The 27,162-nt window shown below is 55.6% G+C and overlaps 1 protein-coding gene across 1 annotated transcript in view; it reads right to left on the bottom strand.

Annotated features, from left to right (window-relative positions):
* The window catches only part of ARHGAP44 (Rho GTPase activating protein 44), a 156,807-nt gene that overhangs the window by 2,965 nt on the left and 126,680 nt on the right, over positions 1-27,162 (bottom strand). The window contains 9 exon segments of the mRNA XM_021067892.1: positions 689-1,069; positions 2,732-2,883; positions 5,644-5,871; positions 13,171-13,351; positions 15,349-15,440; positions 15,889-16,002; positions 19,489-19,569; positions 23,365-23,446; positions 23,762-23,873. Of these exon segments, the coding sequence (XP_020923551.1) occupies positions 689-1,069; positions 2,732-2,883; positions 5,644-5,871; positions 13,171-13,351; positions 15,349-15,440; positions 15,889-16,002; positions 19,489-19,569; positions 23,365-23,446; positions 23,762-23,873 (1,423 nt within the window).

The following is a 27,162-nucleotide window of genomic DNA, read 5'->3' as shown; positions in this document are numbered from 1 at the left end:
CGGGGACTTAATCTGAATCCGAGCCTTAGGGGGCCCGGAGCAGCTGCGCCTCAGTCACATGGAAGCTAAGCAGCAGCCCATCTGTGCTTCCAGCTCCTGGACCAGAGCGGTCCTGGGCTCACCTTCCATCAAATCGAGGGGCGGCGGACAAAGCACAGCCCTCGGGACGTCCTGCCCGGACCCAGGGCCGAGCAGCCCTCGGGGGAGTGTGTGTGTGCTGCGTGTTCGCCGTTTTCCTGGCAGAAAGTAGCTCTTTTAAGCTAGATCGAGGGGGTGGGCTTGCCCAGTCAGCTCCTCAGGGAAGCAGGAGGCAGGCATTGTTTAAAACTGACCCCTTTTTAAATCTGTGTTGCTCAGAAGTCATGGACCTGACAAGGCATATATGCCAGGCAGGATGGGGCACAGTACCCCCGCAGACAGCCTCCGACCTCACCTGTGCTTGGAGGGCACCGCTGTGCTGTCCCCACCAGGCAGCATCCTCAACCTCTCCTGAAGCCCCACCCACTCGACTCAGGGTGCTCAACCTCCAAATTAACTGTAGACTCAGAACCCCCCCCATCACAGGACACTTGGCCCGGGGCCTACTGCCATCATGCTGGATGCCACGCATGGTGCCAGCAGACCGGGCCCCGGCCCACAGCCCCTGTGCTAGAGGAGCAGGAGGCTGCGGGCAGCCTGGCTCGCTCACCTGTGGACATGCTCTCTCCGGGGGCCACGCCGTCCAGTGCAGGATGCTCCGCGGACTGCGGGCTGGAGGCCGCGAAGCTGGCGCTGGGAGGCTGGGGCGGCGGCAGCGTGGGCCTTTGCCGCGGCTTCGGGGTGGGCCGCGATTTGCTCAAAGTGCTCGTGAAGCCGGAGGGGGAGGCCAGGGCCGGCGCCGCGGCCGCGGGGGAGAGCTGGCCCGAGGCCAGGGAGTACCCCTGGGGGTAGCTCAGTCCGTAGGGTGACGGCGTGCTGGGGGGCGTCGGGGACAGGCTCAGTGGGGACGGCTGGCCGGCGGGCTGCTCAGGCAGGGGCCCCGGCTGGCCAAAGGGGACCTTGGGGGGAATGGGTGCCAGCTTCTTGGAAACTGAAGGAGAAAACAGGCAGGACATGGGGTTAAGTGACGGCCGCCATCCATGGGCCGTAAGAACACCTTCCCCTCTCCCCCCACCCACCCCCAGTCCACCCCAGGGACGCAAGCTTCTCGAGTGCACACTACACAAGAAGCAGGCCCGAGTCCTTCCAACTTGGGTTCAGTTTCCTACACCATCTTGTCTGCTGCAAGCCCGGGGGTTTTACCCAAACCTCGCGGGGAAGACACGCATTTCCTCCACGGCTTCTTTTCTAACGAAACGCGAGCACGGGCGTCAAGCAGCGTGTAAGTCATGGCTTAGAATAAAACCTGGCTGATGCAGGAGGTACGTGCTTCTCCTCCAGTGGCGAGCCCAGTTATCACCTTACCCCAGTGAGCCGCGGGGGGGGGGGGGCAGTGACATCACCGCGATGTCTGTGGTGACATTTAGCCATGGGGACAGGACTCGGCCCTGATGTAAATTAGGCATAGCGTCAAAAAACTGAGTGGGTGCAAAACCTCAGTGCGCCACGAGGGGGCACTGTTGCACTTTCCCAGCGACGGCTCTGAGCTGCTCCGTAGGGGTGCAAACCTCAGGACGCCACTAGGGGGCAGTATTGCCTTTCCAATGATGGTGTCCCCTGGGAACCCCCTGCCTGGGTCCAAGGTGCTGTGACGAATGAAAGGGCCCACGTCCTACTGCGGCAAGCCCAATGGCCTGGAACAGGAGCTCCGACCCGACTGGGGAGAACAGGGTGTTGCCATCGCCCTGCCTGGGGCGGCTGGGGCAGGGGAGGTGCTTAAAAGTCGTGGAAACAAAGATGGCCAAAGACTGACATCTGGGCCACAACTAAAAACTCTGAATGTAGCAGGGGCTCAATGACCATCCGTGGGGTCGTGTGAGGGATGAGGTCAAACAGACGGCAGGGCGGGGGGAGGGGCTTGCACTGCAGCCTGGATCCCCCGACGGCAGGAGGGGGCCGCATGTGGCTAGGATGAACCAGTCTGGTCCCACATCCCAAAGCCACACCTAGAAGCGGACACGCCTGGACTGGGGACAAATTAAACCACGTGCTATTCTAAGCACCTCCCAGGCTCTGTGGAGAGATGACAGAAGCCAAAAAAAAGGGGGTTCTGGTGATGCCCAGCCCGCGTAGCCCCAAGTACAAAATGTCACCCTGGAGTGTGCCTCAGCTTTGGGGGTCGTTGCAGAGAGAAAAATGGGGCCCTCTGCAGGGTTCCAGAAGCAGAAACCCGGGGCAGGTGGCTCAGGGGGCCGGTGATGAAATTCTTAGCCCTGCTAGAGAAACAAAGGGCAGGCTTCCTGCACCGTGGCCCCTTCTACAGACAATGCCAGCGTGGCCAGTGGTGGGAGGCCTGGCAAGGTGGGTGAACACACATGCTGTCCTGGGATGTCCTACCAGGTCCTGGGAGCAGGAAGCAGGGTCCTGTGTCCGCCCCACCCCAGGCCTGCCGCTGGAAGTGGCAAGCCGAGGAATAACAAGCAAAGAGTCCCACTTGGGGCTGGTGCATTTCCAGAAGCTCCCGTGCCTAGACCAGGAATATTTCAATAAACCGGATTCTGGAAGTCTGTCTATCCGTGCTGATGGAGGAAAGTGAGTTGGGTGGTGTGACAGCTGCCTCTGGCCTGAGCCCCACGTGGCGGCGGTGACATACCTTTCCGGAGGGTGTGAGGGCTCTGGTCCGCGGGCGGCTGGCTGGGACTGGGGCTGGTGCCCGGCTGCGCCCCAGCACTGGGTGTCCCCTGGCTGGAACCTGGGCTTCCTTTCTGCCCAGATCCTGGAGAAAGTTCCTTGCTTTTGGAAGTGCTGAAACACAAGCACACAGCACAAGGGAGCCCTGAACTGGGGCAACCTCAGGACCAGCACACGTTCCTCTGGGCACGTGCGGTCGTCTCAGCCCTTCTTCGGGCATCTGAGATGCCCCCAGATGTGCACGTCCCTTCCCGGGGCTCTGAGGGCCTGGTCCCACTCCCCTCTCCATGTGGTACCCAGGCCGGCGCCCTCTGCTCACCTCTCCCCGCCTCTGCCCTCTCTCCAGACACAGAGGAGGCGGGGCCCTGAGCTGCTCCAGAGCCTGTGACCGACTTGGGGGTCCCCGAACAGAGGGCCGGAGGGTCAGGATGCTGACGAGTGCTGCTGGCGGCCTCCCGCCTCTGCAGCCACCCGCCCTGAGCCTCCACCGCACCCCAAAGCCGTCCTCAAACCCAGCGACGGACCCCAGCAGGTGGGAGGGCTGACCCAGGCCACGGCTGTGCTCCCAAACACGGGAGCCAGTCCTCCAGGCTTAGAGGGGTAGGGTCCGTGGCAGGGAGGGCTTCTGGAGCTGCTAAGAGGCAGCCCGCGTCACCAGGTCCTCAAAGAAGGGGCATCCTCCGAAGAATGCGATACAAATCTGAAGGCGCTCTGCTCCACTCCAGTGCACAGACCGGGGGCGGCAAACCCTCGGCCGACTCCTCCCACCACCCACCCCATACGCCGCCCACAGCAGAAGTGACCCATCGCTCTGTCGGCCCCGCAGGTTCGCGTTTGTCTTCAACCTGATGCTCCAGGCAGCTCCTAGGGAGTCAGGGGAGGTGACTCTAGAGTTGGGAGCCCTCCTTCTTCCCAGCTGGAGCCTCCCGGGCTTCTGATGCCCTCAGCTGGGCCGTGGGGAGGGTGGGAAACCAAATACTTTGCAATGGCTGTTTCTTCCTGCAAAGGCAGCCACAGCCCATCTCCTCCCTAAATGTCCCTGCAAGTAGCAGGTGGTGGAGAGCTAGGGTCTGGAGCAGCTGGGGACAGGCAGCGGGGCTGGGGCAGCGAATTCGAGCAACGGGCCACTAGCTCTCCGACACGTGGCACGGAGGCAAGACCACATTCAAGCAGACTCTCAGGAGACGCCTGACACCGCAGCCAGGTCACTCCCGGGGAAAGAGCCCATCGCACTCAGACGCGAGACAAGCAACGGTTCCCGGCTCTGTCCTGTGACTGAAACTGATGACAGCAGCAGGAACAGGAGCCCCTGCCTCACTCAGGTGGCTAAGAAATTCCCGGTGCGGCTCGGTGGTAACAAGCCCGACTGGTATTCACGAAGACGCAGGGTTGATCCCTGGCCTCGCTCAGTGGGTTAAGGATCCGGCGTTGCCGTGAGCTGTGCTGTAGGTCGCAGATGCGGCTTCGATCCCGCGTTGCTGTGGCTGTGGTGTAGGCCAGCAGCTGTAGTCCAATTTGACCCCTAGTCTGGGAACCTCCATACGCCGCAAAGTGGCTCTAAAAAGACAAAAAAAAAAAAAAAAAATTGTCTTTCATCCTTTTCCGGGTGCAAGGTCAGGAGGCAGCCAGGCATTCATGGCAAATCTCCATCCTTCTCTGCCACCATCCAGCAGATGGAAAAACAACAACAAAGGAACACACGAAGCAACAAATTGCTTGCCATGGGGTCATAGGCTGTCCTTTCCTCCTGGGAACAGCGACATTTGTCTGAGGAATGAATGGAAGGACCAAGAAGCTCATCCTTCCCGCCCCCGCCCCCACTTCCGCATCCCAGGAACAAGCATTTACTACCCAGCCTCCTGCCTCGCTCTGCAGCACAGGTGCCGCTGACCTGGGGGAGGGAGGCTGAAAGGTGATTATCAGAAGGACCAGATGGAGGCCACACAGTTATGGCAGCTCCAAGCTGGTTGGTTCTGGGGATGCAGGACTTGGCCAGCGAGCTGGGGAGTGAAGTGGCAGGAGTTTGGGGCTAGAGTTAAGGCTAAGCAGAGGGGCAGGAGGCGGGGCTGAGCCTGGCTGGAGGGAGCATCCAGGCCAGGAGGGGTGGAGGGAGGGGCCTCAGGAAGGCTGGGGGCAGCCAGAGGGAAGGGAGGGCCTGCCACCCTCAGGGGAGGGGGCCTTGTAACAGGACTCAGGCTATTGGAGGACACATGGGCAGGGTTGCAAATGGCCAGAGAAGAGGAAAAAACAAAACAAAACGCAAAAACAAAACCACAATGGAACAGAGTTCCCACTGTGGCTCAGCAGGTTAAGAACCCGACTAGTATTCATGAGGATGTGGGTTCCATCCCTGGGCCCGCTCAGGGGGTTAAGGATCCCGCATTGCTGTGGCTGTGGTGTAGGCTGGCAGCTGCAGCCCTGATTGGACCCCTAGCCTGGGAACTTCTACATACCACCGTGCAGCCAGAAAAAGCAAAACCAGACAGACAGACAAAACCCAGGGAACCATACAAAATACCCCCCAGGGAACCAGTAATGGCTCTGGGAAGGACGGACAGATCTGGGCACTGGGAGGGTGGGAGGAGCTGGCACTGGAGGGGTAGGAGGAGCTGGGCACTGGGATCCCTGCCTTGCAGCGCAAGCTGCCACCTTGAAAGTGTGCCTGCGGGTTCTGTTCTTGGAAAGCCTGGACTCCCCTGAGGATCCAGGAGCCGAGGATGACTGAGGACCAGCACACGCAGAAAGCCACACGCAGATGCTTAGAAATGGGGGGGCCAGGACCACATCCAAGAGGCTTCGAGTGGGCACAGCAAACCCAGTCCCCCCACTCCCACCCCATGAGCACTGCAGGAGGGGGCCCAGCGGCTGGCTTACCTGGTCCGCTCAGCCCCAGGCAGGAGGCCCAGGCCCGATGGAGAGAGCGCGGGCACAGGGGGGCCGTCGGGGGGCTGCTCCGGGAGGGGTGACGGCAGAGGGGCGGCGAGCTCGGCGGGCGGCGGCGGGGCGGGGGGCTGCATGGTGGGCGGGGCGCAGGACGCCTTCCTGCCGGCCGAGGAGCCTCTTCGAGCCACCCACGAGGTGTCCATGACCCTCACGCCCATGCTGGCAGGGACACAAAGACACCCAGGCTTACCCCCCCGCGCTGGGTGCCGGGCTCACCCCCCCTCGAAGCGGTCCAGCAGCGCAGCCCCGAGCATCTCCTGGGCCAGGGAAGCGAGGTGGCGGCCGTGCTCCGCAGTCCCAGCATCCTGGCGGCTCCGGGCGGGGCTCCCGACAAGCTTCCCCCGCATCCAAGCTTCCCTCCGGAGCAGAGTGGGGCTCCCTGGCGGGGGGCGGGAGGGGCGCTCCTCCCGAACGGGAGATGGAGGAGAGCGGGACAGCGAAGGGGGCGCAGCATCAGCCTAGAACAGGGCGCCGACCCGCAGGGAGCATCTAAACATCCATCCGCCTCCTTCCGGTCACCTGGCGGGGTCTGGGGCACGGGACCGACTCCAGGGTCCCGCGCCAGCCCCAGGCTGCTGGCCGAGCTCAGCCTCTGCGGGGTCTACGCAGCAGGGAAGGGGCTGATCATGCCTCCGGTCACGCCCGGGCCCCGGTGCCCTTTGAACGAGGGGAACACAGCATTAAGTAAGTTGGCCAAGCAACCAGACACGCACATTCACCCCCTTGCAGCGCTCGCTAAGGCACAGCCTGCTTAGCTGTCAGAGACTGAACGTGGCCTGGCAGCTACCCGAGGATACCGTACCTTTGGATTTTCCTAAGGCTGCAGGGACAGAAACATACAGATATTAGTGTCAAAAAAACTGCGCCTTCCTGGGGGGCACAGGGGCGGACTCTGTCAAGGTCAGGGGCTGAGCACGGTGTTTTTCCTCTGCCAGGAAATTGGTTCAATGTAGTGGGTCCCTCGAGGTAAAGTGACCTCTCTCTTTCTCTCAGCACATGGAAGTCTCCAGGCTAGGGGTCGAATCAGAGCTACAGCGGCCCGCCTATGCCACAGCAATGCCGGATTGGAACCACGTCTGGGATCTACACCACAGCTCACAGCAACGCCGGATCCCCAACTCACGGAGCAAGGCCAGGGATCGAACCCGCGTCCTCATGGATACTAGTTGGGTTCATCACCACTGAGCCACAACGGGAACTCCTAAAGTGACTTTTCTATTTGTATAATCATCCTACCAAACTCACACGTGAAGAAAGAGGGACCCTGAAGGGTTGACACTGGGTTTTTTTTTTGGGGGGGGGAGGGGGCTGGAAAAAAAGGGAGCCCTCGGCTGGCTTCTGTTGCATGATTTAGAAGGGGGTCGATTCACTTTCCTCTGGTCTGGGGAATAACTGGGAGCCAACACCTCCAGGATGCAGGAGACAGACCTTCCTGCAGGGGGCGCACCGGCCAGCGCCCATCGCCACCGCATTTCCGCCGGGAGAGCTGCCCTGAGGGTCCCCTCTCCCGCGCTGCTCAGGGCACAGCTTTCCCACCAAGACATTCTGTCCACCTGAAAGGTCACGTTCACCTCGCAGGGTTAAAACAAAAGCTCCAAGGTGTGGGACTAGTGGCAGCCGGTGGGAGGTGGGTCCTTTAGGGAAGGGGGGAGCCTCAGTGAGGGACACGGTGGGGAAGAGGGGCTAAAGCAGCACATCGCAGGACGGGGACATCTTCCGACACCGTTACCCCCAGAGACCCCTTCCTGTCCACTGTCACTGTTAATATTTGTCCTCTCCAAAGCATCGCTCTCCGGGACCCACTAGTGTTCAAGTTGTCTTGGCTCTGTGGACCCTCCAGCAATAAGTAAGCCTCTTCTCTAGGCCAGTCACTCCTGGAAGCCACTCAAAAGCCCTGGGGCAAGTTCTGGTTGTGTCTCCCCAGTATTTAAAGGGGCTGCCAGGGACCATTAACGACACTCCTCGGGTTTCCAAATTTATCAGGATGAAAAGAGCAAAAAGCTGAACACTGCACCTGAGAAAAGGTACCAACACCGCCAGGTTGCAATGTTGGCAATGATGGTAGGACGTTTCCCTGTGGGATCAACAGAGGAGCTCGAAGGATGGACGCCTCGCCCCGTCCTCTCTTCCTTAGCCTGTTCCCTTTCAGGTAGAAAGACCCTTCCCATTTGAGACGGGAGGCGTGGCATTTGGGATCAAGGCTGGTGGGGGACACCTTTGATTTCTAAGCACCATTAACGCCAGACGCCAGGCTCCCCAATGATCTTCTCCAGGTTTACCCGGGCCAGGGACCAAAGAGACCCGCTAAACGTCAGCGGCAAAGCATGAGCAACCAAGAGCCGAGAGGCAAACGCACACTGCAGGTTTTATAAAGAGGTGGCTGTGCTGACAAAAGTCACCACTTTCCCAGCTGAAGTGATTTTCGTGTGGGGGAGGCAGCATCTTGCGTGTCCAGGGGACAAGCATCGGAGGTTCGCTGACGCTTTCAAAAGGTAATAGAAATCTTTACGACAGAGCAAAGCAGTCACCAGGGCAACACTGATACCCTTGGGGTCCTCAAAGCATCTTCACCTTCGGAAGAAAACTGCTGGATTGAAAGGTCTGACCGTCTAGAACGCAGCCCAAAGAGAAAAACGATGCAATTGCTTGGCCTGCTGCCAAGAGAGGGAAGCTATTCCGGGGCAGAGGGAGGCAGCCAGAAGATTAGATAAGCAGTTCCCCCGTTTTCTATGCACTGTTTTATCCCATGAAGAAGCAACAGTCGCCAGACGAACTGCATCTTATTTAAAAACGACCAAGTTCAATTAATCAAGAGCCGATTCCCTTAGAAGTCACGTCACAGACACCCCCGTCTTGTGTGGATGTCAGAGATTTCCCACGGCCACTCACTGCTTCTGCGAAAACGAGAGGAACCTGGTTTGGGGATCCCTTTGTAGCTGAATCAAGGCGAGTGGCCAGGAAGAACCTGGGAGCAATGGGTTTGCTCATCAATAGGCAGGAGGCAGGAGCAGGACCGGACACACCCTCTTCTGGCCTCCCGGGATCTTCCGAGGAGGGAGGAAGGCGGTAGGCAAGGGCCTTCCGGTCAGGGGAGCTGCCCTAAAGCGGAGACACGGCCTCCCACTGTTCCCCTGAGGGTGAGGCGGGGGACTCAGCGTCGCCACCTGCTGGCGCTTGGGATTCCCGCGGGGCAGGCCGGCTGGCAACTCCTGGCTGGCAACTCCTCACCCGGGCAAGGCGGGCCCCTGAAGTTGGCTCTGCCGGGTTTAGCGTCTCCCCGCCTCCCAGGACCTCACACTCACAGGGAGCTTATCCCAGGCTCCCCTTTGTACCTGTCAGGAGCGACTGTATCTTGGAACAGGTTCTGGAATGATCCAGGCCTCTAGTCCCAGCTGAACCATTTGCTGGCTGGTAGGGCCCTCCCCGCAGCCACAGAACGAGGCTGATCCCTCCTGCCCCACCTCCAGCGTCTCCATGAAGGAACTGACCAGTGATGGATGATGCTGGTGCTAAGACATAGTCCGCTCGCCCTGCACCATCACCTGGGTGGAAGCCAGGTGTCCACACCATGGGGGTGTGTGAGTGAGTGTGAGACGGGAAACCCAGGGTAGCGCTGATGAGAGGTCTCGCCATCAACTGATGGTCTTCTCACCAATGGGTGAGAAGCTGCAGACGCAAAGAACCATACCCACTTTTTTTTTTTTTTTGGCTGCACCCACAGGATGCAGAAGTTCCTGGGCCAGGGATCGAACCTGCACCTTTGCAGTGACCCACGCCATGGCATCGACAATGCCAGATTCTTTACCTGCTGAGCCACCAGGGAACTCTGAGAATCGTACACATCAGATGGAGGCAAGATCGGGGCCTGGTGGCTGGAATGTGCGGGCTGGGGTCCAGCTCCAGGACAGACTCCCTTCCCGTCCCGCTCGCCCTGCTCTGGGGAGCAGCACAGCCCGTGAGCAAGGATGTGGACTCTGGAAGGAGGGACTTGGGGTCTGAATCCCAGGTTTCCAATAACTAACCGTGCAACGTGGACGAAGGACTTAACATCTACCTCTCTGCTCATCCATTTAAAAGGGGGCAATAACCGCTCTCACTCGGGGAGGGCGGGTGCAAGGTACAAACAGAACAGGGCGCGCACTGCTCGGCCAGTAGGCAGCAGCCTTGACAATGACCGTGCTCTGTTCTTGCCGATGCCAAGCACAGGTGACAAAAAAAAAAAAAAAAAAAAAAAAAAAAAATACCTCCCTGGAGAAAGAAAGAGTGAGCGAGCCTTGGTCTAAAACAAGCTGAGTGAAGGGAGCAGGGAGGGTGGCTGCCAGAGGCCAGGCTGGGTGTGTGGGGGGGACGACAGTGCCTGTAAATGGGTGAAGGGGTCGAAAGACACAAACTCCAGGAGTTCCTGTTGCGGCTCAGCAGGGTTAGAACCTGCCATAGGGAGTTCCTGTCGTGGCGCAGTGGAAATGAATCCAACTAGGAACCATGAGGGTGTGGGTTCGATCCCTGGCCTTGCGCAGTGGGTTAAGGATCCGGCGTTGCCGTGAGCTGTGGCGTAGGTTGCAGACGTGGCTCGGATCTGGCGTGTCTGTGGCTGTGGGGCAGGCCAGCAGCTGTAGCTCTGAGGTGACTCCTAGCCTGGGGACCTTCATACGCTGAGGGTGCAGCTCTAAAAAGAAAAAAAAAAAAAAAAAAGATACGAGCTTCCAGTTCTAAGGTAAAGCAGCCCTGGAGATGGACAGCAAGCATGTGACTGTGGTGAATGCCGCTGTCCTGGGTACCGAGATGCTGAGAGAGCAGATTGTGAAAGTTCTCACCATAAAAAAATAAAGTCTAAGCGTGGGGACGGATGTGACCCAGACCTGCTGTGGTGATCATTCCGTGACATACCCCCCCACGAAATCAGGAGGCTGTACACCTGAAGCCGTGCGGTTGTATGTTAATCACATCTCAATGAATGAATGAATGAATGAGGGAGGGAATGAATGATTGGGGGAGGGAAGGATACTGAACCAGTGAACCAGGTGCAGAATGGGATGGACGGGCTGGGAAACGCCCTCTGGTCATGTCACCTAGGCTACAGGACCTGTCACCATATCTCTCCCCTCCCTGACTCTGAACAGCAGGAGATTGGGCGGGGTGGGGTGGGGTGGGGTCTCTGTAGACGCCAAGCGAACAAGAAAGAGGGAGAGGCAAGACCTTTGCTTCAGGTTCCGAGTCTTCTAGGGACCCTGGAGTCAGAGGGGGTTTTGGGAGGAGACGCTGAATCACACCTTGGATGGTTAAGGGACAGAGGAGGCATCTTCCCACCCCCCGCCCCAAGTCTTACTGCCCAGCCCCAGCAGGGGGCAGGAAAGAAGGAAAGAATCAGAAGGGTCATCTTGGCCAAGGTTCTTTTAGAAACAAACTGAGAGCGCGCAGGAGACTCAGCCAGGACCGGCCACCCCCCACCAGCCCCCACAGGAGGTCCTCCCTACCCTGGGGAGCCCGCTGCTGCAACCCCCACTGTCCTTACCCCCACTCCCCACTCTTCTCACCTCCCACTGTCCTTAGCCAGTCCATTTTGGTTTTAGTGAATTTTTTTTCTTTCTTTTTATGGCTATACCTGTGGCATCTGGAAGTTCCCAAGTTACGGGTGGAATTGTAGCTGTAGCTGCCAGCCACATGCCACATCAATGCCAGATCCGAGTCACATCTGCCACCTATACCACAGCTCACGGAAGCACCGGATCCTTAACCCACTGAGTGAGGCCAGGGACCAAACCCGCATCCTCATGGATACTAGTTGGGTTCTTAACCCACTGAGCCACAACGGGAACTCCTAAATGCCGTTCGAAACATAGGCATGGAGACCCTGGGCAACTCAGAGAGTGCACCCTCAACTGGTAAGCCCTCCGTTTCATGTTTAATTCAAATTTTAAAACCCATAAAATAGAGTCGCTTCGTGCACAACAGTAACCGATGTGTCTGAACATCCTTAAGGCATACAGAGCAGTTTCAGCTCTAAATCAGCGCGGTGTGTGGCACGGCCATTAAGAGTCACAAATTCTTGGGAGAGAACCTTATCCGAGATGATGCAAACACCTAAATACCATTGCTTCTGCTTCTGCATCTGCCTGCATATCATGGGGGCCAGTGGCCTTGGAATGCCCCAAGATGCTACAGTGAGACCTTTTTTGAGGTCACCTGGACGGCTTTTTGGAGGGGACTGGGAATCAGACGGGGTCTGGCAGGGAGGATGGGGAGCCCACGCCTAAAGCTGAAACGCCTGGATGGCAGGACCATAACTAACTCTCCAGGGCATCTTCCTGGCTAGAGACACTTCACAAAGAAGCCGAGGTGCTCAAGCTGGTTTTAAAACCATGTGCCAAAGCACCTGCTAGCTCTCGAGCACTCTCTCTGGATCTCTGTCTCTCTCTCAATACAAAGATCAGATTCTAAGTATATTCTTTTTTATAGGCTGAAGGAACCCCCCACAACGCCTCTCCTCAACTTGTAAGATCTTCCAGGTTTTCTTCCTCTGCCAGATAGAGAACAATGAACAGTGCTGAGCAGAGCCACAGCCCCCACCGCCTCTCACGGGAAGGGTCTCTGGTGGGTAAGGTAACGAGCAGGGGTGGCGGGCCTTCTGAACACTTCCCATCGTGTGGCTCTACAGTTGTGTTTTCAACCTTCCCTCCATAGGACAGACTGGCCGGTCCCTCCGTTTGCTGAACGTGCAGAAGTCCACGTATTTGGGGGCCGGAGCTGAGCTGCCACTTCCCCTGGTTCAGTGGTGCCCGTTAGGACACCTGCTGATACTCATTTACTTCTTATGGGAATCCCATCTGCAATTATACACTAGGTAACACACACTCATTCGATATGGGCGCAAGAGGGTCCTTTCTGGGCAAATGGTCTTTGATGCATCCATGAGTCTCGTGACAACTGCAACCAAGTTGGTGACCATCATCAAAGAAGGGGAAAGAAGAGCTCTCAGAAGCTTACAAGGATTTTGCCCTTGCTTCAGGGTTTAGATTGTCCCTCTGTTTTAGAGACTGAAACTGGGAATGCTGAATGACACATTATATGCGGTCCTGATGCCAGGTTAAAAAAAAAAAAAGTCATCCAAGTAAAACCACTGAAGGTTTGAGAACTGATGGTAGGTCAAATAAAGGGTTTAAGTATCTTTTTTTTTTTTTCCCCAATTCCCCTTGTTCACCTTTTTTTTTTCCTTCTGATGAGAGCTAATCAATACTGATCACAACTGCCAGCTGAGAAGGCTGCACTTACCTCTGGCCCAAAGAGCAGGAAGCAAGTCTAGGACCCCGACTAGCACAGATGGAAGCAGGGAGAGTGAGGGGACAGGCTAATGGCCACGGATCACTGACACCGCTGCCGGTAAGCGCAGCCTTCCTGTCAACCCGTCTCAGCCCTCCCGCCCCCAACCCCCAATGCTGAGAAAGGGACACAAGTTCATACCCATCCTTTTTGTAAAACTCCAGCATCATATTATCCGTGGCAACGCTGAGGGGCCGGCGGGCCTGTTCCGGCTGGCGCCGGTCGGCGGGGTCCATGTCTGGGGAGGGCATCGAGCTGTAGTTGGCATTGTGGTTCACGTGCACCGGACTCCCATAATTGCCCGTGATGTTGAACTCTATCTCTGCAGGGGAGAAAGCATGGGTGTGCACAGGCTGTGGATCGGCCCGGCCCTTCCTGGGCACTGGGGAGAGGAGCAGAAATGGCTGCTCCTTTATGTGCCACCCTGAAAATCTTGTCCCATGGTTCCATGTTAGATCATCCACCTTGAACGATATTAATTCATCTTCATAGAATTCATCCTATTAATATATGTGCCCACCTAGCACCTAACAGGATGGGCATTTAATAAAGGCTTTGTAATCACTGAGACGAACTTAGTCAAATAGGAACAGATGGGCACTTTGGGAAAAAGGCAAAACTAACGATCTCAAACTTCATGTTTAAGAGCCAAACACCAGAGCAGATTAGATCCAATCAGGAGAAAGAGCCATGCCCACTCTCAACACGATTTTCTGACACTATTGAAGTGCTAGCCAATGGAGTTAGTCACGAAAATAAAATTACTGGCAATGCTACTCTCGATAGACACCAATATGGTCTTTCTGGAAGACCGAGGAGAAAAACAAATTAAAAAGGATTAGAACTGGTAGGAGATTTCACTAAGGTCACTGGCTAACAAACAGATCCCATTTCATCTGTTCCTGGTCACAGCCTATTTAGCCACAACAGCGATGAGTCAGCTCAGCCACAGAAGCTATAGACCTATGCCTTCAACTCCTACGTTCTTTGCTTCTTCTTCTTCTTCTTTTTTGGCTGCACCCGTGCCACGCACAAGTTCAGGATGGGGACTGAATCTGCACCAGAGCAAACGCTGGAGCTTTAACCCACTGAGCCATAAGAAAAGTCCTTTACTTCTTTGTCTTGATATCCTGCCATCACACTTGACTTTCATCCTCAACTGAACTCTCATTTCAGAGCTGTCACAGTCAAACTACACAAAGTCAAAAGACAATCAAACTTCTCTGAGGTTAGATCAGCCTTCATTGGTTACCACTGACGGACAGAGCCCAGAATTATTAGCATGTTATCCCCACGAGTTATCAGTTTGCTGTTGCACAGCTGAAAGCATACCCCTTAATGTTTAGTTAACACAAAGCGTGGTATCACTTTTTAAAAAGCAAATACTGAATTTCGTGTGAAAACTGCCGTCTCTTCAAAGCTGTCACCAATGAGCACCGTATCTTTATCCAATGTGCTTCCATGGCTAAGAACACTTCTGCGGCTCCATCTTAGGGAGCCTCATTTTGAACCAGGTACAAAAAAGGATCTCATTGCCTTTAAGCCCCACCTTCCCATGTTGAGGGTCAAAGGACACAGCCTAGAGTAACAAAAAGATGGCATCCAGGTGACCCCTGAGCCCTGAACAAAACCCCAGGTTCATGACAACTCCAGGTTCAGCCTCTGCATCTGCAGAGCAGAACGTCTCTTTTCATTCTGCTCCTGCTTCTCATGATTCACAGATTTTAAGAAACTCTGGTGTAGATGTTAGCCCAATAAAATCCGAGGGCATTTTAGTGCAGGCAGTGGACATCTTCAGGCCAGAACTTCCCCTGGACAGAAACAGGAGAATCAGAAGCTGCCACGGGAGTTCCCATGTTGCTCGGTAGGTAAAGGACCCAACCTAGCGTCTGTGAGGACGTGGGTTTACATCCTCAAGGCCAAGCTTTGATCTTTGGCCTTGCCCAGTGGGTTAAGGATCCGGCGTTACCACAAGCTGTGGCGTAGGTTGCAGATGTGGCTTGGATCTGAAGTTGCTGTGGCTGCGGTGCATGCCGGCAGCTGCAGCTCTGATTCAACCGTAGCCTGGGAACCTCCATATGCCACGGGTTTGGCTGTAAGAGAAAAAAACAGCTGCTGCCACGCCTCCACCCACGCCTGAGTGACACGTGTGTGTGTGTGTGTGTGTGTGTGTGTATCAAAAGCCAAACAAAACACACACACACACACACACACACACACACCCCCCAGCCAGCGGTGTTTGGCTTCAAAGGTTCAGGACTCACAGGGACGCTGCCGCCGCCCGGGAAGCCCTCTCCCGCCCCCGAGGCCGCCACGCACCCCCGGGGAAGAACCAGTCCGCGTGCTGGATGATGGGCTCCACGATGCCGACGATCTGCAGGGACACGGTGGTCATCATCTCGGTGATGTTCCTGCAGCACAGGCGGGCGGGCGGGCGGGGGACCGGCTGAGCGCGGGGCGGAGCCTGCGCGCGGGGGCGGAGCCCGCCTCTCCCCCGCCCCCCCGACGGAGCCGCCCCGGAAGTGCTCCCTGTGGGATGGGCCCACAGCAGGAGGCGCGGTTCTCACAAGGGCCAGCCTCGTCCTTCCTCCCCCTCTGTGCTCTGCTGGGACAGCCCTCTGTCCCTCTGCGCCCAGCGCCGGGCTGTCAGCTCCCCCCGGGGGCGGGGAGAGACCAGCTCAGCAAAGACCCTCCCTGCAGGCCTGGCGCTCAGACGCCTCCGGGGGAGACCTGACAATGCTGGGCCTCCTCCTGGGTCTCAGAAAGGAACAGGTGAGACGAACCTGACCTGAGGAGTGATGAGGCTTGAGACCCCCTCCCGGGCCCTGGCTCCCCCCACGCGCCCCTCCCCGCACTCACCCTTCTGCCTGGGGCCACAGCAGGTTGGGCCCCAGCACAATGGCCATGTTACTGGGCGTCATCTTGTTGATGTCTTGATATTCTGAGAGCTTGGATAAGAATTTGATCAAGTACCTGCAAGGCAGTGAGAAGGGCCAGGCTGAACGAGGGCGCGACACCGGCCCTGTCCCCCCAGCGCTGGGTGGACACTTCTCCCTTGCAGCACGTCTGACGGACAGCAAGACTGCACGTCCTGCCGTGTAATCAGGACGCGTCATGTGTCAGGACACGGAACGCTCCAAAGACAGCCTCGGCTCTCGCTGTCTGTTCACATCTGGCCAGAAAAACCCGGCTCCGGCTTTCCTTCAGCCTCGGTAAATGATGACCTGGAACGTCCCTGCTCTTCTCAAGCCTCTGTCACCTGCCATCCTCCTGTGTGCAGAGGTGAGAAGCGGTGTGGAGGTGGCGTGGGAGGGGACAACTACGTGCCCAGCGTGGGTCCCCGGGGGCTCACCTCTGTGGGGCTCTGACAGCCAGTGAGGACAATGTGCAGCCTGGACTGAGCAGGTGGCCCAGCAATTCCACTGCTGGAGAAACATGCCCTCACACACGAGGTGTAGACAGATGCTGACAGCAGCTCTCGTCATCACAACTGACGGGGAGACCACCCGGATGTCCAGAAGGGGACACGCGGGTGCATCCACCATGGCGCATCCACACGACGGAACCCTCGGCAGCCTGAAAAGCACGCTACCTCGGGGGTGGCCTCAGAAACACAACATCGCATGAAGGAAGCCAGCCACGGAGAGCCCACGTTTCTGATTCCACCACGGGAAATGCCAGTGCGGGCAGGGCCACAGAGCGGAACAGAGGTGAGCGTTTGCCAGGGGCTGGGTGGGCACAAGTCGGGGGTGACTGCTCCTGGGAACAGGCTTCCTTTTTGGGGTGATGAAATTGTTCTAAAATTAGACTGAGTGACAGGTGCACGACTCTGCAGGTATACACAAGCCCAAGCGACAGCACACTTTATTAATTTTCGTCTTTTTAGGGCCACACCCATGACACATGGAGGTTCCCAGGCTTGGGGTCTAATTGGAGCTACAGCCACCGGCCTACGCCACAGCCACAGCCACACCAGATGCATGCCGCATCTGCGACCTACACCACAGCTCACGGCAACACCGGATCCTTAATCCACTGAGCGAGGACAGGGACTGAACCTTCATCTGTGTGGATGCTGGTCAGATTCGTTTCCACTGAGCCACGATGGGAACACCACAACTGCACACTTTAACAGGGAACAATGTATAGGAGCTGGATCTCGATAACGTTATTACTAAAAAAACAACAAAAAACATGGAGTTCCTGCTGTGGTGCAGTGGGTTAGGAATCCCAGTGCATCAGCTGAGATCACTGCAGAGGCATGAGTTCAATCCCTGCCCCAGAGCAGTGGGTTAAAGGATCTGGCATTGCCCCCAGCCGTGCTTAGGTCAAAGCTGCAGCTCAGATTCGATCCATGACGGGGGAATTTTCATATGCCACAGGTGTGGTCATAAAAAAAGAAACAAAAGAACCAAAAAACTGCAAAGAGTGAGCTCGACACACATGAGGCACAAAGAGAGCTCAGGAGCCACGCTAGAGCCTGCCAGGCTCCGAGGGGGCCCCGGACCCCCTGGACCCATCTCCTCCAGGATCCTGGTTACATGGTCTGCCGATCTAGCCCTGTTTTGTTTGGATCACAGGCAAGTGGCTCCTTCAGGAACTGACAACTTACCTTCTGTCCTTGGAGCAGAAAAGCCCCCCCAGACCCCAAGCTGCCCCTGGGCCACCTCCATCCACAGCCTCTCCAGCCATGTCACACCTTCCAAGAGGCCTCACACATGCCTGGACGAGGACGGGGGCCTGAGCTGAGCAAAGTCAGTCCATGGCTGGCCAGGGACCTAGGGCTGTCGTCAGCCACACAGGATGAGGTGTACCAGCCTGGTTCTTATGCTTGGGATTTTCTCAAAACTGTGGTTTTGTGTGTGTGTATTTACCATAATATATATTATGTATTTATAATGTATATCTTTATTTATTTATTTAGTCTTTTTAGGGCCGCATATCTAAGTTCCCAGGCTAGGAGTCGAATTGGAGCTGTAGTTGCCGGCCTACACCACAGCCACAGCAATGCGAGATCCAAGCCAAGTCTGCCACCTACATCACAGCTCACGGCAACACCGGATCCTTAACCCACTGAGTAAGGCCAGGGGTCAAACCCAGGTCCTCGTGGATACCAGTCGGGTTTGTTACTGCTGAACCACGATGGGAACTCCCAGAATGTCCTTCCTTCTCAAGGCTGACCATTGCAGTGTGTGTGTGTGTTTACCCATGTGCCCCTTGCTGGACATTCGGGCTGCTTCTGCCTCTTGGCTGTGATGAATACGGCTGCCATGAACACAGGTGTACAAAATCCATCCCCTACTTTCTTTTTACAGTTTTTTAAAATTTATGTTCTTTGCTCTTTATTTTATATTGGAGTATAGCTGATGTACAGTGTTGGGTTAGTTTCAGGCGTACACAGAGTGACTCAGCCAGACAGGTACACATATCTGTTCTTTCTCAGATTCTTTTTCCGTATGTTATTAAGAATCTTGAGTAAATTTCCCAGAGCTATACAGTCGGCTCTCGTTAAGTATCCATTTAATATAAAGTAGTGTGTACCTACCAATCCCAAACGCCTAACTCAACCCTCCTCGCTACCTGCCCTCCGAGGCAACCGTAAGTTTGTTTTTCTGTGTCTGTGAGTCTATTTCTGTTAGATAAATACATTCGTTTGGATCATTTTATTAGATTCCACATATAAGTGGTATCACATGAGACTTGTCTTTCTCTGATTCCTCTCTAGGTCCATCCATGCTGCTGCAAATGGCAATATTTCTTTTCTATGACTGGACATATGTACAAGGCCCTACTTTCAAGGCTTTGGGGTATACAACCAGAAGGGGAATTTCTGGCTTATATGGTGAGTCGGTATTTAAATCTTTGAGGATCCACCATGAGAAGTTGCTCCTGGGATTTTTTAACAGGAAAACAGAAATAATCAGGCAGATGGCAGCAGGAACTGAAGCTGAACATCGGCCTCGAAGGAAACTCTGAGCAGAGGGTGCAGGGCCAGAAGCAAGCTGCACAGGCAGGACAAAGTGATGAGAAAGCAGAAAGTGGGAAGGAGCAGAAGCCCGGGAGGAAAAAGTCCGCAGAGCAGTGCGAAATGTGAGAGACAGACGCGGGGAGAATCCCTGGCAAGAGGTGGGGACCCCAGAACAGTCCTCTCCCTCCTGCAGACCCGCTCAAGGCCACCCCTGCCAAGTCCTGCCACAGGTCTGGGCAGCTTCTCCCCGCTGTCCGCCGGCACCTAGAGCTTTGCAATACACCCGGGTATCTGAAAGCCTGCATTCATCTTTGCTTCCTGCAACTCACAGAATTTAGCTGAATCAGCAAGTCACTAGATGAAAAGAGACACGTCAGCCACACTTTGGGCACTGTGTGATGCCAGGCCTGCTAGTAACCATGCCTTCTGACCTGGAAACATGTGCTCCAGGTGTAAATAACCCTGACCCCGTGTCCCCAGGGTCCACTTACCGGATGTTGTTGTGATTGGCCCTGGGCAATTTTTCACAAGCATTCCACAGAGCTTGGAGCCTCTTGTCCTGCTCCTGGATACTGAGAAAGGAACAGGAAAAGCCACGGGTTGAGAATCAGTGATGTCTTACCACCATTCATATTGGCCCGTCATCAAATTCTTGGAGGAAAAAAAGAAACCAGCCATTGTCAGCGTCAGCAGGCTCTCACTGACAAGCCTGTGCTACTGTAACAGCACCTCCCCTGCAGGTGTCACACGGCCCGGGTGAAAGGGTGCTGGGGCAGCAGGTGAGGAAGGAGGGCAGAGGCTGCTCTGGAGTGGGCAGGGCTGGGGTGGCTCAGGAGGGCGCCTCTGACACAGAAAGAGGACACCACTTTCCCACCATGGTGGCGGCCAAATGCCCAGTTCCATGGATGATATTTGAGGCACATTGAGCGTCTTGGTATCTGGCACATAAGAGATGCTCAATAAACACCTTTTGAACAAGTAAACATTCAGACTCATACGGACATAACAGACAAAAGAAAAAAAAAAAAAGTGGGAGTTCCCGTCGTGGCTCAGTGGTAACGAACCCAACTAGTATCCGCGAGGATGTGGGTTTGATCCCTGGCCTTACTCAGTGGGTTAAGGATCCGGAATTGCCGGGTGTTGTGGTGTAGGTTGCAGACTCGGCTCAGATCCGGCGTGGCTGTGGCTGTGGTGCAGACCGGCAGCTGCAGCTCTAATTCGACCCCTAGCCTGGGAACTTCCACGTGCTGCGGGGGCGGCTGGGTGGTGGGGGGAGCCTTAAAAAAAAAAGACAAAAAAGAAGAAGAAGAAAAGAAATGGAAGGTAACACATCATATTTGCTAACTGGTTGTAATCTGACCAAAACTGGACAGAGAGGGTTTTGCGTCTGGAAGCCCCGAAGCCCCCGCCTGTGGTCTCGTGCCAGTGACGTGACCTCCGGGACCGTCACCACCCTCACGTGTAAAACGGACTTAAGGAAAGAGCTGCGCCCACAGACCCGGTGCGCGCGGTTCAAGGAGCATCTGTGAAGGTGCCCAGCAGAGCAGCTGGCCCATCGGAAGCCCTCAGGCCACAACAGCCGTCCCGGCTGCCACCGCCCCCTCCTGTGCCAGCGGCCGAGGCGTCTCCTGAGGCAGCGAGCCCGCATCCTTTCCCGCTCCTCGATCCTTGCCAAGGTGAGAGGCAGACACTGCCAGGGCCTTTCCTCCAGTACAAATCAGCACGCACGAGCGGAGGGCCTTCCGTGGCTCAGGGGCCGTGGGCAGGGCTGGGAAGCAGGATGCCACCGGAGGCGGCTGTCCCCCCAACCCTGAACACACACAGCCTCGAACCCGAGATCAGTCTGCCGCCCAGCACGAGCACCAGGGATGGGGCAGACCCCGGCCGCCAGCTGCTGGACATCAGGTCTTCCGGAAGGAAGGCCCTCCGAGGTCAGCAGGAGGTTTGGGGGAACCGTCGCATTGCGGGGGACGGCTGGTGCCAAGCAGAGGGAACGTCCATCTGAGGAAGCTCCCTGGTCTGGCGGGTCCTCCTGCCCGCTCGCAGGCACGGCTCTGGCATGGAAGTGACTTGCAAAGACCCGCCCTCTGAGTCCCAGGCCATCTGGCCCTGTCCTGGCGGATCCCTAACTGCTGTTCTCGCCACTTCCCTGGCGCCCCCTCCGACTCCTGGATGTCCCAGCCCATGGCAGACCCGGTCGTGCCCTGCAGAGTTTGCCAGAAACACAATTCCCTGTTAGGGTGACGGTGGCTCTTTGGGGAGACTAGGTTTCGCCAAAGACCAATGGTTATCGACACAATAGGCTTGGGGGCTTTGAAACGAAGAGCCCAGACCAATTAAATCCGACTCCCGGGAGAGAGGTCCAGGCACTGGTGTCTTTTAAAGCTTCCCAGGATGCACGCAGAGGGCCGGAGGCAGCTGTCCTGGGCAAAAGGACTTTCTTTAGAGACTGTGGCCTCAGAGGCAGCCACCGAATCACCAGAGTCTTTAGGGACAATGCGCTTCTCCTCCAGGGGCAGCAAGAGGCCTCGCTTTTCCTCGGTTCCAAGACCTGAGCTCCAGAGGCATCGGGCTCTTTCCTGTTTCCTTCTGGGGCCCAGCTTTGCGAGTGATGGGGGCGCGTCTCCCAGGTCCTGGAGCACCACGCCCTCTCCTTCTCCAGCTTGGTGTCACCAAAGTCACTTACAATGGCCAGGAAACAAGAGGGGCAGTTTCCATCCAAAGCTCTGTGCCCCTCCATCGTCACCCCCAGGGCCCCAGTATCGTTCTAGAGAGAGGCTGTGGTGAAGCACGAGGGCTCTGGAGCCAGACCCCTGGGCTTCCAAGCCTCATCCTGTCATTTCTTCCACAGCACGTGCCTGCCCTGATCATCTGTAATACGGGCAAAACAGCACAGCCCCCTGCATAGGGCTGTTGTGCAGATGAAATGAGTTGAAGACATATAATGAGCTTAGACAACGGCAAGACTCTAAGAGACACTCAACAAATGCTGTCGCCTATAATTACTGACATCACTGTGAAAGCCCAAACGTGCTCTTTTTTTTTTTTTTTTTGGCCATGCCCATGGCATGCCGAAGGTCCTGGGTCCAGGATCAAACCCAGTGACAAGGCTAGATCCTTAGCCCGCCAGGCCAGCAGGGAATTCCCAACTCCCTTTGTACAATGAGAGGTAGATATACAGCCAGACAGCCTTTGCAATCCGCTTCCCCTCTGTCCTGCCTGGGCTGAACGCCAGCACTATGCAAGGGGAGCAGGGCCAGCTGTCCCGAACTCTGTGCACACCCGCCTGGCTTCACCTCTGGGCCAGGTGGGTTCTCGGGCAGCCCCGGTTCTTCCAGAAGCAGAGACACCCTCCAGCATGCTTTCGGAGCAGCCAGGCAGACTGCCTTTCATGACTCAATCCCATAAGCAAAAATCACCCTTTGATGGGCACCCAGCTCAGTCCTGCTCCTTCCCGTATCACCGCATCACCCCCACGCTCTCTGGTGCTGAATCTCCTATGTCCTCACATGCCGTATCCACTCAGCCAGTGAAATCAGATCCCTCCCAGGCATGAAAGACAGCACTTATTTGTGGCCTGAGAAGATACACAAAGCAATCAGCGTCATGTATCCATCGGGAAGGAAGCTGGAAATCAAAAGGAACCCACGTTTCAGAGCCACACAGGTGACCTCTCTGCTGGGCACCAGCCCCGCCGGGGGCCATAGCCTTCTCCGCAGACACAACGACCAGAGTCTGGGCCTTGTTCTTCCCCCCACCCTGCCCGGCAGAGACCCCTCCCCGAGGCTCGTCTTCAGAAGGCTGCCCACTGTGCTTTATGTTAATTATCCATGACTGGTTGTTGATATGTTTTAAGTCTTACAGATGAGGATAAAGAGCCCTGTGGCTACAGCTCTGTCCTGCTCTTTTCTCCAGAAAGCGTCACTACCCCCCGCCAGTGAGAGCCCTTCCAGAACCTTCTTTTATGCCTTTACACATAGACAGAAGCCCTCCTAAAACTGTGCCGCTTTGAGTGTGCTGGGTGATTTTTTTCTTTTGCTGTGTGCCTGTTCACCTGTTCTACGTCACTCAAAAGAAATCCCCCTTCCTTCCACATTAGCCAGACGAGCTCCACCCATTTCTGCGGTGCGGGGGGCCACGTCCCAGCGCAGGGATACCGCAGCTCGTTGGTCATGCCGGCCGCCCCCAAGGAAAACAGCGCCATCGAGCCCTTGCACGCGCCCCCCAGGCACAGGGACAAGTGTTTCCCCACGAGGTACCCCAGGCGGTGGACCTGCCGGATCACGGGGGGCAGTGCTTCCGTAACGTCACTAGGTACCTCCGAACCCACCCCGACCCGCAGGACGCTCCAGACCGGCTGGACTCACTTGGAAGCCTGGATCCACTCGTCATAGAGTTCAAAGGTCATCAGAGGCTCTGGCAGCTCCCGGAGGTAAGATTTCAAAGCTCCTGGACGTGAAAGACATACGTGCTGTGAACCACTGTGACATGCCAGGGACATTCTCCAGCCAGCGTCACCCACGGGGGCCACAGCCGGGGACGGTTCCCTGACCCGCCGCCACGTGACTGGATCCGAGGCCGTGGGTGAGGATGGCAGGGGCCCCCCACCCCCCTCCCCGCTTCCCCCGCCACCCCTCTGCCTGGCACGTGGGGGAGGGGGAGGCCTTTCTCGGGGCCCCATCAGCCGGTCTCCGCGACTCGTGGCCGCACGGCCTCTGTGTCTGCACCTCCCCCGGCCCCCCGGCCCTCCCGCCGCGGGCGCACCTGCGATGGCGTGCGGGTCTGCCGAGTACTCCTGCACGTCCAGCACGCAGCAGTCCAGCGCCGCCTTCAGCTTCTTCAGCTTGGACGCCGACGGGGCCACTCGGAAGAGGCCCTGCCGACAGGACAGAGGGTCACTGGATAGCCTGCACCTCAAAGGCACAAAAGCAAAGCCAACAGACAAGACAGGCAGTCTGCCCACCGTTCCCTCCGTAACCCCCCAGGGGGGAGCCTCCTGTCACCGCGTCCACACTGTCGCAGCCTCTTTTCTAAATGTCTCTTTTATTATTATTATTATTATTAGCCGCGCCTGTGGCCTGCAGAATTTCCCGGCCAGGGTTGAACCCGAGCCACAGATGTGACAGTGCTGGGTCCTTTAATCACTGGGCCACCAGGGACCTCCCAAAATGTCTCTTCGTGAGCAATCTGACTGCAGGATCCACGCTGTGTCCCCAGAGCCTAGTAGGGTGACTCGGTGTTCTGGTTGAGTATTTGTTGGATAAATGAACCCTGGGCACATCCACTTCCTGCTCTTGTGTACTTAAGCCACAGTGTGGAAAATAAAACATTAATTCCAAAAGATGCACACACCCCAGTGTTCACAGCAGTGCTATTTACAACTGCCACGACGTAGGAGCCACCTAAGGGTCCCTCCCCAGGGGAATGGAGAAAGAGGTGGTGTATGGGCACGATGGAATATTACTACGTACACAAGATGGACATTTTGCCATTTGCAGCAACATGGAGGGCCTTTGCTAAGTGAAATAAGTCAGGCAGAGAAAGACAAGCACTGTATGATGTTATCTATATGTGGAAGCTAAAAAATACAAAAACCCAGTGAAAATAACAAACACTAGTGATTCCCAGTGGAGAAGGAAGGGGGACGGACCACATGGGGGTAGGAGAGGGGGAAAGACCAACTATGAGGTGGAAAAAGCTAGAAGGATATATTCACACTACAGGGGAAAAGAGGCAATTTTATAACACCCGTAAGTAGAGTATAACCTTGAAAACCCATGAATCACTGTGTTGCACACCTGGAGCTCACGCATGTAATGTACAGCAACTACGCAGACATTCTTTAAAAAGATGTATTTTGGAGAAGAATCTGAGACCTGGTCAGATTTGGAGGGCAGGACAAGAATGCAGAAAAAAGGTCTACCATGATGAGTGCATGTGTGTGTGTCTGTGTGTATATGTGAGTCTCTGGGTCTGTGTGTCTGTGTCTTTGTGTGCGTCTATGTGTGTGTGTCTGTTTCACTGTGTATCTGTGTCAGCAACTTTGTGTGTCTGTGTGTCTTTGTGTATGTATGTCTGCATCTCTGTGGGTCTGTGCATGCATGTGTCTTTGTGTGTGTCTCTGTGTGTGTGTCTGTGTCGTAGGGTATACATGTGTTTGTGTCTGTGTCTCTGGGTGTGTGTGTATATGTGTGTCTGTGTGTCTTTGCGTATGTCTCTGTGTTTGTGTCGTGTGTGTATGTACATCTGCATCTTTTTGTGTGTCTCTGTATGTGGGTGTGTGTGTATCTCGGCATCTGTGTGTATATGTGCGTCTTTGTGTGTGTCTCTGGGTGTGTGTGTGTCAGGAGGCATGGGGCTATACTTTCAGAAACGTGTAGAGTCAGTGCCCTCAGGGGATGGGCAGACAGGGTGGTTTGCGAGGGAGCGGTGCCTCCTTTGGTTTCTCCACGTTTCATCTTAAAGCTACTTTTCAGTGACTGTCGCCTCTTCCAAGGGAAGTGCTGCAAAAGTGAGCTCTGCAGAGAAAGGGAGGAGGAAGGCGGGGTGTGTGCAGGGGGAGACGGTACAGCTCAGCATCGGAGGGGACCCCGCGTCACAGGGAAGGTGGACCCGCTGGTCTGTTCCACCTGCTCAGCGGCTCGCACTCTGTGATGCAACCCGACACGGAGAAACAGGCTGGCGGGATCCCCTGCCCCCTTAGCCATTCATGGCCACTCAGACTTCCAAGACCCTTCAGAAGAAAACGCTCCTCAGCTGGAATACTGAGTTTGGGACTTGCCCCGTGGCTCACAGCATAACTACTCAGCATTGTCTCTGCAACTGACTACGGAGTCCTCTGCCTGCTGAGATGGCTAACTCCCTTCTCAGGATAAGAGATGTCAGATAAACCATGTCCAAAGCAAAAAATACATGCCCCCAATATTCACTACAGCACCACTTACAATAACCAAGACATGGAAGCAACCTAAGGGCCCACTGACATGACAGATGAATGGATAAAGAAGATGTGGTACATGTACACAGTGGAATACTACTCAGCCATAAAAAAGAATGACATCATGCCATTTGCAGCAACATGGATACAACCAGAGATTCTCATACTAAGTGAAGTTACTCAAATATCATACATCGCTTAGATGTGGAATCTAGTAAAATGATACAAATGAACTTATTTACAAAACAAGCAGATTCACAGACACAGAAAACAAACTATGGTTACCCAAAGGGAAGGCGGAGGGGATAAATGGGAATTTGGAATTAGCAGATACACACCACTACACATAAAATGGATACAGAACAAGGTCTACTGACTAGCACAGGGAGAGAGATTTGATATCCTATAATAAACCATAAAGGGAAAGATATGAAAAAAATATAAAGATGACCATGAGCTTGAGGCCTGGCGAGTGATGGAAAGGCCCAGAAAGGGGGGATGGAGGAGTCAGGAGACAGGGTGGGAACAGCTGGAGGATCCATTCTTCAAGATCCTGTTCCCTCTGATGAGGCATCTGCAGACAGCAATCAATTATTTTCACTTTCGTATAATATCATATAGTTACATTTAGAAACCTCCTTATCTTTCAGAGACACCCAGCAAGGTCCTGCAGATGCAACGGCAGAGCGTCTGGGGTGGGTTTCAGGTTGTCCAAGGCAGGGGCTGGGGCAGCCGGTGGAGGCAGCGGGGGAGTGAACTGACCATCAGCTGGGGGACAGGTTCATCATCTCACCTTTATGTCTCTCTGGTTTTCCACCATCAAAAACAAATGTTGGGGGGGAGTTCCCGCTGTGGCTCAGCAGAAGCAAATCCGATTGGCATCCATGAGGATGCGGGTTCCACCCCTGGCCTCGCTCAGTGGGTTGGGGATCTGGCGTTGCCATGAGCTGTGGTGTAGGTCGCAGATGCGGCTCAGATCCTGCGTTGCTGTGGCTGTGGTGTAGGCTGGCAGCTGCAGCTCGGATTCAAGCCCTAGCCTGGGAACTTCCACAGACAGAGGGTTTGGCCCTAAAAAGACCAAACAGACAAACAAAACCCCCAACAACTGCAAAAAATGGTGGGGAAAGAAAAGGTTCGTTCATCTCCCCTGAGAAACCGTCCTTCAGGGACTGAAGAGACCACCTACCTTTTCATTGATACTATACATGCAAATGCCCAGTACTTTAAA

The sequence above is a fragment of the Sus scrofa genome, chromosome 12 (assembly GCF_000003025.6).
Source record: "Sus scrofa isolate TJ Tabasco breed Duroc chromosome 12, Sscrofa11.1, whole genome shotgun sequence".
NCBI classification, from domain to species: Eukaryota; Metazoa; Chordata; class Mammalia; order Artiodactyla; family Suidae; genus Sus; species Sus scrofa.
The sequence above is the reverse complement of the archived record's forward strand: the minus strand, read 5'-3'. Positions and strand labels throughout refer to the sequence as shown.